Source organism: Motacilla alba, chromosome 8 (genome assembly GCF_015832195.1).
Source record: "Motacilla alba alba isolate MOTALB_02 chromosome 8, Motacilla_alba_V1.0_pri, whole genome shotgun sequence".
NCBI lineage: Eukaryota > Metazoa > Chordata > Aves > Passeriformes > Motacillidae > Motacilla > Motacilla alba.
In genome coordinates, this window is record NC_052023.1 from 11,507,613 (window position 1) to 11,519,968 (window position 12,356).

Below are 12,356 nucleotides of genomic sequence, written 5' to 3' on the forward strand. Positions count from 1 at the left end.
TTTGCAGGCTGTTGGGTCATTTGAAGCTCTGACAACACCAGGGAGTTCCTGACATACAAACCGGTCCTGATTTCCAATCTTCCATGTTCTGAACACATCACAAATTCTTCCCGAAGGTGCAGATTTCAGCCAAAAGTTTTAAAATCCTTTGTGTTTTACAACTTGCAGGAAAAGCTTGTACACTTTAAGGTTTTAAAATAAACTTATGTTTCCTTTAAGGTAAAACCAGCACTGCCTGCAGCATGAGATGCAATGCTTTAAAACACTTATTGACAAAGGCATTTGGGAAGATCTATGATAATAATTAATACACAAAAAGTTGTTTACAAAATTCTGTTAAGGGACTTAGTGGACTTTTATTTGCTCCTGATGATCTTCAAGTGTTTAAAAACAGCTGAGTCTGAAAACACAGCTTTATCTAACATTACCTCTCTGGCTTAGTGCTACTCTGACCAGTACCAAGTCCCAGTTTTCAGTCTGGAAATTTTCCTTATCTCAAGGCAGTGAATGGACTGCACCATTTTGTCTCCCAACATGAACTGTCATCATCTCCCCCAAATTTCAGGTCAATTTTTCAGAGCATACTTGATTACCTGGAAGATTCCAAACAGCCAAGATACATTTGGAAAAACAATAATGTGACCTGTTTAGTCCCGACTTAAAAAAACTATAATTACTTATCCCTGAAGCAGGACTCACATCTACAAAGTTTAACAATTATTTCTTTTATTTTGAGAAAATTCCAAATGACTGCAACAGAATAGGTCATTTAGCTTCCTTTAAGGCATCCCCAAGAAAGGGAATGCTAAGTCTGCCCAGTCATGTTTGACACAAGTTTTATGTATGCTATTTAGCCATAAGCTTTTCCACACAGCAGGCAGAGCCCTCTGTGGCTGACAGCAAAGAATGAGGAGACACCTGAATGCAGACTGGGCACCTGATCTACCCTGCAGGATGGATTGAAAACCAGGCCTTGAACTCTGAGGAAAGAGCAAGAAGGGAATATAGAATCTTCTGCACAGAAATGATCTCTTCTTCCTCCTTGCCATGAATTGGGGGAGACATGTTACAATAAAAACTTTAATTCCAGCTCGTATGTCCACATCATCCCTCATTTGTTTACTTAAATCAATAGCACAGTATTGCATTTAAATAAAGACAAAGTTAGAAGGCACAATCTAAGAAAAATAGAAACCTTTTTTTTTTAATTGTGCAAAACAAAAAACCCTGTTTAAAGCAGAAAGTATGATGACACTGCTAGAGTTAGAAATAAAATGGTGCTAATTCAGAATTGTATTAGGAGGAAAGATTGTTTTCCCTGCTCAACTCATCATGACATTATGCCACAATAATGACTCCATACTTTGGATGCTTCTTCAGGAAGGGAAATATGATTTAGGTCAAGATGCAAATTCAGAAAAATTAATGGATTGTTTTTCTTTTCTATCAGCAGACACACAACAATTTTAACAAGTAGCTCTGAAGCGTTAACCATGTCATACAACAAGCATCTTTTCGTTGCCATGTTCAGAATGACACTTTTATAATTAAATAACTGTCATCTGAACAAGAGTATCTTGTTTATATGTACTTCCAGCATGAGGACATTAATTCTGTGTGACCTAGAAAAGCAGTTTAAGTATTACAGATGTTATTTATTTTCAAAGGAATTTTTAAAGTAGAAAGACTTACCTGGTGTATTATCTGAGCTACAGGAAGTTGTTCAGCATATTTTAGTGGCTCTGTTGCCAACTCCTCCTCTGGAAACCTAGGAAGAAAGTAAGTTCATGTTTGTCAAAGTTAGTACAATGTTTACCAAATTAAATTAATTAAATTAAGTGTTTCAGGAGACTGTTTTGCTTAAGGATGAAGAAAAAGTGTATTTTATGACAATAATGGAAAATATTTCTTATAAAGTTGAGTGAAAGAACAAATTTATAGTAAATAGAAATGTTCGTAACATTGTGCATTTCTTCCCCTGACATAAAGCAGAAATTTAGCAGCAGAAACCTAAGAAAACCTTTAAATTTCATTTTAGGTGAACAAGGACTGGTGAAAGCTGGATTGAAATCGCCACAGAAAAAAAGTCTTATGCATTTACAGAGCAGATTCAGCACTGTTAACAATACAAGCTTCTTCACTCAATCCTGCCAACATAATTCAAATGTGACCATCTCAAAAGGCAGGCGGGATTATACACCATTTCCCATTTTTGCTGCAAGTGCACAGCAGCGTTTACATGTGGTAGAAGTTCAACACCACAAATATTCATGCATTTGCCAGTACAGTAGTGTGTAGTCCTGCTTACCAAAAAGCCAAAAAGTGTGGAAAAAAAAAAATAAAGTGAATACTTCACAAAGAATATACATCATAACCCTTCAAACTCTGAATAAACTATGGTTGCAGCTGAAAAACTGGAATCCATGAGCAGTGTCTTTAAAGAATATTTACATGATAGTAGATTAATATGAAAGCATGTTTTAAACCCTTCAACCATGCTGCTTTCATCTACTGGAACTGCACAGCATGTGCTACATTATAAAAGTATCACTCAAGTTTTTCATCAGCCATTCCTCTATTCTTCTGAAGAGTTCTGAATATAAGAATTTGAGCACTATGACAAGTAGTGAAGGGGAAAAGAGATCCTGACAAAAACAAGGCCCTTCTCTAAGCTGATGTAGTATTATTTTCAGACAAAAACTGTGGCCAAGACGTTCTTTCTCAGGCTCAAACCTTATACTTATTCTAGTCAAAAAGGACCCATACCTGCTGGGTTAATTGACATGCAGACCGGCTGCCAGGTAAGAGTCAGAAACTCCAGGCTGAGTGTCTGCACTGAGAGTCAACAGGCTGTGGAAAACAGAGAGGACAAAGTGCACATCTCCTCCCTTTCCCACTACTGAAATTCTGCTGTGGTTTGAAAGGCTTTATGCCCAAATACGAGTCTGAATACCCAGAAAGTTGTAATTAACAGAGTATGAAAGTCTTACTGTATAAGAAATTTAAAAGCAGAGAACAAAAGAAACACAGCAATATTTCAAAGATCATAGTGACAGCCTGTCCAGAACCGTTTAATGTGCTTAAGACAAATTAAATAAGCAGGCTCTGAACTGCTGAAGCTGGTCTACAGATAGAGCTCATTTACTGATACGGTTTTTAGAGTTTTTGGATTACTATGACAATGATGAATTCATACTTTTAACATGAAATACACTGCTGTGGTAGTCCAGTGCAACTATCAGAACTTAGAGGGGGCTCAGCAACTCCACCACAGTGTGCAGAAGGAATCTTTCCACTCAATTCCTCCCTGCTTTGTGTCATTGGTCCTGATTGGCAAACACAACAGTCAGTGTGAATTGGAGATTACTTCTGTTCTGCTGGGAACCTGTTAGCTGACACAACACCTTGATTTATGGATACCAGCTACCTAAGCCCATTTTTTAGTCACACTTCTAGATATGAAACAACTGTACACACAACACAATAGTCATCAATATCTTGAATGCTTATCTCTACATTTTTTACAGGGACACTGCAAACCTGGGGGAACTAAAAAAAAAAAAAAAAAAAGAGTATCTCAAGTACCAAAATTAAATACTTGAAGCTTAAAGTAACAGCTAAAATTACTATGAATGAATTTTTGCAGAAATGCAAAAAAAAAAGAGCTTGTCTGTCTGATGTGTCAAGGATCTTGTACATTTGGCAGTTCTTCTGTCTCGACCAAATCAGCTTTCCCTTGCATTGTCAAACTGCAAGAAAAAAAGAACTTTTCTTCAAATCACAAAGGATTGAAAAAGATAAAGAAAAATTATCAAGATAATTTTAAGCCTTAGGAAGCTTAACTAAAAAAAAAAAAAAAGAGGAAGGGGAGAGTAGTATAAACATGCATTTTGAAGTAATTAGATTTAAATTGAAATTACGCTGATAGGAGCTTTTCAACATCAAGAAAGACATTTTATTTTTTTTATAATTTACTTTCTGAAAAAAACCCAAGTCACTTGAACTACACTACATTTTATATGCAAATAAATTATAAGATATAGATTAGGTAGGTGAGCATCCTAATGTATTTAAATAAACATCTACATTTATATACCCACACTCCAAAATGTTTACACACTCAGATGGTTTGAAAGAGAAGTTCAGAACTGTTTTTCTCAAATTTTTTGCTGTAATGCCATGAACTTTTTGTATATGTGTTTAGTGAGGTACTAACAGTCAAGTCTGCAAAAGACTTTTGATTCTTCCCTCCTGCAGATAAGCCTAAAATCCCCTGCAAGTGGGAACAAAGGGTGTGTTTTAACCAGTCACTTCTGTAAGAACAGGGACAGCTCAGGGCAGTAAGATCAAACCCCATGACACAGCTCACAAATGGCTCAATTCTCTCCCCCAAAGCAGGGGCTGCATCCCCAACTGGCTGCTCCAGGCAGGTGCTGAGCCTTGAACGACTCACAGACATTCTCCAGCTGGGGTGAGCCACACTGGTGACAGGGGCCACACCGACAGTGACACTGACATGGCTGCAGGACCAGATGCTAGCCTGGCTCACAAGCACAGCTGCAGCCTCACCCTGCCTTTGAGGAAGTCAGCTTGGTTACCTTGGTCAGCTTTGCCATGGACCAAAGAAAGCCCATCAGGGCAGTGTGCACCCAGGAGAAAGAAACCTGCTGCAAAACTGCTCCTTCATTTTAGCCCTAGGAATTGAAGCCCACCAGCACTCCTAGACTGGCAGAATGACCTGCAAAAGGCAGTCCTCTTCATAAAAGCATAAGGGATAGAAAGGCCAAGGGTAAGAAACAGGTCAACACAGAAGAGGGTGTTCTACTTCCTCCTCTCTTAAAGGGTGGAGGAGGAAAATACGTCAGGATAAAGATTATCTCCAATACAATTCTTCTGACCTTGTCTCTCCCTTTCACAGAGGGACACAAGCAAATTGGTTACTCCTTCCAGAGATAATTTCCAGATGCCTAGGGATGCATTCCCTTTTGCTCAGAACTAGTTATGTCAGGAAAAAAATCCAAATACAAAAACCATCTCAGCTGATGGAATTTGTGCTCAAATCACATGTGGCAATTTGAGGCTGTAATTTCACTAAATTAGTTGGCCTCACTGTGTTTAGTTCATTCATATTTGACACTTAAACCTTTATAAAATTAAGGACTAATTTGTTGTAATACAGTTTTCTTTGTATGTTTAATTTCTTTCAAAACAATTATATTACAGAAACAAAGGTAGTTTTTCATGAATTAATTTTCCAGTAAGAAACAGTCCTTTCTGTCTCAATTGAGCATGACAGCAGAGTGCTGCCAACAGTGGCAAAGCAAGCTAACACAGTGGCATATCAGCATATACAGCATCATGCCTGACAGCTGGTAATGCAAAGCATAAGGAGATCTTGATTTTCAGGGAGAAGAGTAGAAAGAATTGTAAAATCAGAAGAGAAGTGGGAAGCAGTAAGAGATAGCAGAAGAGGAGGATCTTGAAAAATTCAATTTAAAAGCTATTTTTTTACTGCCACTGCGACTGCTCTTAGATGAAGGAAAGTGAGCATGAAACAGAAACTGTGGAAAGTGAATCTAAATCCAGTAAAACGTGTCAAGATATTTGGTGAAATACCTTATTTGTTATTTATATTTATATGCTCGCTCTTAAGGGAGACAGTCAACGTGTGTTAAAGAAGAATAAATTCCGAGCATGAGGAGGTGGCACATTCTCCCACAAGTGCAAACCCAGCCCATGGTCTTCTACACAGAATAGCTGCAGTGGCTTTAGGGCAGAGATGTATTTTATCTTCTGCAAGTATTGCAAAAATACAGGGGGGAAAAAAGTACAACATGTGATCACTAACTGGTTTGCTCATGGCAGAAACGGGCTATTAAGACATTTAAGGGACAGAAAAGTGTAGGTAACATAAAACCTGGCTCTCTGGGTTAATATAAACATTCACTAATATAACAGGTAGCAGGACTAAGGCTAGTATTTCTTCCTTCTTATATGTTCTCTAGACTTGATGGCTCAGAAAGGTCACAGAATTTCACACCTATGACCCATGTACAGGTAATACTGCATCTCTTGAAATTCCTGTCCTTTGATGGTAAGTCCTAATAAGGAATCAACTTTCTTGGAAGCTATTCAAACTGGAAGTCAGAGTGTGAACAGGGTACAAAGGGCTATCAGATGCATGAGAAGAAGGGGTTTGGGGATCACCATCTTTCTTTTTTGGAGACACAAACAATTCAAACTACTCGAGTGGTGCCTGGCTTGTTTGAGACACGACCTCTGAATAATGTGAACTAAAAAGCTGGAATGAGCTGTGCCCCTTGTAGAAGCAGCTCTAAGCAGAAACATTGAAACTGCTCGGACAGTCAGCACGAGCCCGAGGGATGCAAGTAACACAGCAGTACCTAGACCTGATACCCAAGACTGAAAGGCTGAAAATATTAATCAAAACCTGTGTATAGCACTGATAGCTTTATTGACTGTAAATACAGGAACACACTTGCATCTGGCAATAAAAAGAAAACAAAATACCAGAGCTTTATGCACCACATCAGAAAAAGTTATTAGCTTTCCTATTAAAGAGAGGCTGAAATGGGCTATGTCGGGTTTGAGTGAATAGTTTTTAAAATTGGCCATTGAGAAATTTATCTACCATAGCCATAGTACAGAAGATTAAGAATTAGACCTTGGATTGATGCCAGGTGCTGGATCTATCTGTTAAATCCTAACTTCATACATATTTAAGAATTGGGTATGTTTAAACAACAGAAGCACTAAGATACATGGAAAACATCAGTAGTTGAAAAGATGAGATTATGCTTAACTCTGCTCTTTCAAGAGTGTGCTGATCGATGTTTTTTTCATCTTTATAAGAGAATGCCAGATTTGTCTACATGAATGTTTACCACATGGATAGTCACAAAGAAGAGAAGCAAATACTTGAGAGCATCATCATTCCAGGGAACTTACTCACAGCGTCTCCTTCCTGGCACAGTTTCTTTAGTTAAAGGGTCAAAACTCAGTGTACATTTTGTTGCTGCAGCCTTTGCTCAGGCGAGTGTGGATGTCTCCCTCTAAAGACCTAAAATGCAAACAACTTCCTTCACCACCCTAGTCCTGGGCTTTGGAACGCTGGGCAGCTGGAGGCTGACCTTGGGGGACCTTGCAGGGCTGTCTCACAACACTAACCCTCATCTTTGCCCTTCACTGCTGTGCAGTCTGAACACCTTTGGATGGGAAAACCGCTGCTGCACATCCAAAGATGAGGAGAGGAGGGAGCCGTGGTGGAAATGTACAGGCATTTCACAGGCACAGCCAAGATTCTCCTCCACAAATTCTGTGACTTCCACTCAGTAATGCTTGCAGGATGGTGGACTGTCAAAGACAGCTTCAAAGGAAGACTGCACAAAAATCAACAATAGAATATGGAGATAAAGGGAAAAAATTAATTGACAGCAAAAATATATTTGATGTGATGAAAAACTAAATCAGTGTTAGACAAAATCAGTTTTTAAATTTTTTGAAGAAGGATGCTACTAACTTGCATTGTGAAGTAAAATTAACCACTTCAGCTTACTGGCCTTTACAGAGAGATATTCCTGTGGAATAAAGCAGCAAAACATCTTGCAGCTCAGAAATGCAAAATACTTTCTGTAATCTCCTCATTTCTTTTCAAATACTTGTGAAAGGTTTTGACCCAAACTAGTCACACAGACTTATTCCTGGAGTTTAAAAAATACCTTAAGTCTGTGAATGCACAGCACTTTCTCTTGGACCTGATCACAAAAAGATCTGCTGGTGTTCCCAGAGTCTGCCAGACACACTGAGTTCATAAACTGAATAAAAATTGACTGCAACAAATGTTTCCTCTGTCCTTCTGTGATCCACACAATTTCTTATGTGAAGAATTTCAGGTGATTAACCTTTGTCTAGCCACATATCTTAGCCATCCTAAGATCCTAAAACCAGGTAATAGAAATCCATAGTGTGTTTTAATACAGGCTGACCGGTATTGTCTCTCTCCTCTTTTCTAGCCAATGACTTTTGTCAAAAAAATGTTGCTGAAGGGATTCTCTGTTCTGCCTGCTCCTATTTTTATTCTGAGGCAAGACAGAGGGAAGGAATTAAAAAGAATATTAGCTTAAGTAAGCAGAACTGACTTTCCTGCTACTGGAAACCACATGACCTATAGGGCTTCATTTTGTTATCTCAACTATTCCACATTTTAGGTAAATTAGAAAATCTCTTTTGAATTAATTTAAAACTTCCACACGATGATGCTGCTGAAGCACAAAATGCTAATCAAAAGTTGGAGATAAAAAGACTCACTAAGTCTCTCCTCTATCACCGAAAATCACCATTTGAGTCCATAGCTAAAAGTAGGTGCTCATGGCTTAATGCTAATTCATTCTCACAACAGGCAGGTTTTGGGTGGGTGGCAGAGGGGGGAAAGCAATACAAGTGTTAAATTTCCCAAACTTGGGCCATGTTTATAAAGGTAAGTCCAGCAATATCAGAGAAGCTTCTACTGATGCTTCAAACCAGTCAAAAGAGAACACTGCCCACCTCACTGAGCAAATGTTTGATTCAGTTGGAAGTGTGTATGTGTTGTCCTTAAGAACCAGGGCTGCAAATTTTCCCCTTGAATCCATTCCCTCCTAATTGCATGGGAAATGTTTCCAAGAGTGGTTAAAAACCACACAGGTTATTAATTATCGCTCTGTGTCTGGAAACCTATGACTGAATTCCACAGTAACCTCAAAGAACAAAGTCCAAATCCTCCCATGCCACCACATCACACATCCAGTTTAAATACTGCTACCAGCACATGTTGGAATTATAGTTTCAGCTGGATAAAGCCCACTTGTTCATTTTTCACAACTGCAAGTTTATCCACAGTGCCCGATCTTTATGTAGACCAATTCAACACCACCTGCCAGCGCACTGCAAGTCAGGAAAATCAGGAGATGTTTTTAAATCAAAGAATTAACCTGGGAACGTGCCAGGATAGCAGTTCCATTATTTAGTGGCCACAATTAGTCTTTATAGCAAAGTTGATCTTGTGTTTAATACTACTGTTCCTTCCTGCACATATTCAAACTGAACAATGTATCTATATTGGTTTGTGTTGTTACACTTTTCAACAAGCACCTTCTAAAAACCCCATTAAACACATATTTTAAATCCCAATATTTCTACACCTACACTATATATTTCTATTTTTTCAGTTATTGAGTCACATATTGTACTATCCAGCTATAATTTCTCATGAGACTGCTTAGTTCAGTACACAAATCTGTCAAAGTAGCAGTGTTCTCTGCCTGTTCTCTGCCCAAAACCATCCTCAGACCTTTTACCTTACCCTCTTCATTGCAAGCTTCCTATTTTGCTTTTTTGACCCTTTACTCCAGTCCATCAAGGGAGGTAACCACACAGAATTACAGAAGTCTTGTTTCTAAGGTACTTTCAGAGACCATCCGGTTCAGCCTCCTGACGAGGTCAGGGCAGCCATGGCTTTGCCCAGCTAAATTTTCAAAACCTCCACAACCTCTCTGTGCTAACTCACCCATCTTTGCAAACATTCCTCCACGTGCACAACCTGAACCTCCCAAGTCACAACCTACGGCCAATGCCTCTTGCTACCACAAGAAGAGTTTACCTTAACCACCTCCTGACTGCATTCCAGACAGCTGCAGCCTGCTATACATTTCTGCCTTCTAAGGGCAAGCAAGCCCAAATCTCTCAGCCAGCTCTCTCACAGGATGTGTGCCCTCAGCCCTGACCATCTTGGCAACCTCTCTCAAAAAGTTTATTGAAGGGGAAGGCCAAATGCCAGACACAGTTTCAGGTAGGGCTTCAGCAGTATCAAAGAGAAATTGTAACAGTATTGCTCAATCTGCTGATCCGACTCTTCCTCATGGAGCTCAGAAGGCAGCTTGTCTTCTTTATGGAGGGTGATGGCACTGGTGCCCATCACCACCTCCAGGTCCTTTACAGCAGGGCTGCTGATCCTCCTGCCAGATCCCAGCCCCTGTGGATGGGATGTTACCAGGGAAGGCACCAACTGCACTTCTATCTACAGATGTATAAAGGAGCATACACTGGTACCAGTAATAGAGCTAGATTTTCTTGAAACATGCTATACCCTAGGTGCTCAGAAAATTAATCATAAAAATTACAGTTATGGGCTTTTGAGAAATGGTTTACTGTGCAATCATGTCTCTCCTGAATACTAGATGTCGCTTTTGATCTTTTTTGCTACAACATGATCAGTAACACATTTCCATAATGCAGACAACCAAGATACACCAAGAATTGCAGAACACTATACTACAAAATTTAATCAACTGTTTTCCCCTTTTTCACCAGTGCTGTTCTTCACTGTAGCCAACTCTAAGGGTTCTAGGAGTGGCCACAGCAGACAGAACTGAGTAGCACTACAGTCAGCCAGCAATAAATCCTGGCTTTATCCTCCTGTCAATGCATGTACCTATGTAACAGTATATTGCTAACCACTTTAGAAGGGCTTTGCTTCATAGAAAGCTGCACAGAATGTATGTAGATCTTAAGCTTTTTATCAGTCTTTTTATCATCTCTGGGACCATGATTTTCTTTTATTTATAGATGACTTGTGCCCTACTTTTGTCTGCATTCAGGTTTGTTTGTTCTTGTTAATGGCAGATGAAACCTCCAGATCAAATACAAACACTTGGACATTATATTCTCTGAGGCCAAGGTACTGCAGGTTACTGAATCTGCTGATGTTGAACAAAGAATCTATTAATGTTTGATCCCTTAAAGCAGTCATCCTTTTTCTTCATATTAGTATTTTATGGTCTGCCTTTCTGTCCTCACTTATTTCCCAGTATTAGAACCAAAAAGGACTTGTCTCCTGTCCACCACAGACTACTGTATACTAGCCAGAGTGTTCTATATGAAGTTCAGTGACTTTACAAACTTTATAGCCTTTAAGCCCATACAATTTAAGTAGTCCCAGGAACAAAAGCAGAAGCAGCAAATCTTGCTTATCCCGGGTCAAGCACATGGCATGCCACTTGCCAGCCTTCCAACAGGCGCACAAACTTGGGAACTCCCCTGCCTATCCAGGCAAGCCACTAGGTCTGAGGCCTGAGAGGCAGAAAGAGGGATTTTATGTCCTTGTCTTCAATTCAGTGCTGTACTAATTCCAGTATCTGTCAGCTATACCTACACAAGACATATATCTGGATTTGCAAGTTATTCCTAGCTGCAAAGCCAAGGAATAGGCTGGAGAAGCCAAACTTCCAATACTCACAGGTGGTTTCTAATCCAAATACTTGACACAAAATCTGGCATCTCAGACACCTGCCAAGTCCAGATTCCTGATTACCTCACCCCTCTTGCTGGGAAGGGACAGATGCAGTAGCTCAGAGCGTGCCACAGGCTATCAGCACCCTTTCTCTCTGCAGTCTCCCAGGGACAAGGCTAGAGCAGGAACACAAACAGCTCTGAGGGCTACAGGCATGTCCCTCCCATTTCTTTCTTCTCAGTTACCTTAAATTCTCTGTACAGATTTATTTGTCTTACTACAAGAGTAAAGAGATAAAACCATTTTAGTAGGGAATATTTATTTACAAAGTCTGCTTTTATTTACATATCAATTCTGCAGCATGGTAAATGCCAAGCAATGTTTAAGCAACCATCAAAGACCTTCTTTATAATGCAATAAAGCAAAAGCTACTTCTATGAAATGTAAGCTCCTAAAAAATTAATTAGCACATTTTTCAACAATACCTATAAGGGTTGGACCCAGCTGACAGTAAAAATATGTTAGTAGAACTATTACACTAACAAAAATGTCTAACGAAGACTAGTATTAAATAGTTATTTTTGAAAATGGGACTTAAACTTCAAAAACTAAACCTTCAGTATTCATTCATGCCCAAACTTAAGCTGACCATGACTTTCTAAGACTGCCTTGCAACAGTGGAGTACATACAACAAATGGGTTCACCTGGCTTTACTTTCAAAAATAAAACAAACAAACAAACAAAAACAAAAATAAAAGTTCACTCTTTTGTCAGAGGATTGTTCCATGTTATTTCTTCAAACTTCAACTAAGACTGGAGGCCTAGTATTTTTAATGTAATCTCAGTCTTTATCTCATTCTTACGGTGGGTTCTTCCATTATTTATAAGTAATTTTCTGCAAATGTTTATAATCTACAGAACAATGCATCGGTAAATCTGAAAACATGTTATGTGCATATTATCAGTAGATACCAGCACAGAGCCTGTGTAAAGCAGAAAAGATCACAATGCCAATCTGTCACTTGGTTTTCAGAATTTCAGCCTATCAGTGCATCTTATGCAGAACAA

The 12,356-nt window shown here is 39.1% G+C and overlaps 1 protein-coding gene across 1 annotated transcript in view; it reads right to left on the bottom strand.

Moving 5' to 3' along the window:
- The window catches only part of PIGK (phosphatidylinositol glycan anchor biosynthesis class K), a 64,934-nt gene that overhangs the window by 21,255 nt on the left and 31,323 nt on the right, over positions 1 to 12,356 (bottom strand). Inside the window, exon 10 of the mRNA XM_038145197.1 lies at positions 1,693 to 1,768. Coding sequence (XP_038001125.1) covers positions 1,693 to 1,768 — 76 coding nt within the window. The remainder of the gene's footprint in view (positions 1 to 1,692; positions 1,769 to 12,356) is intronic.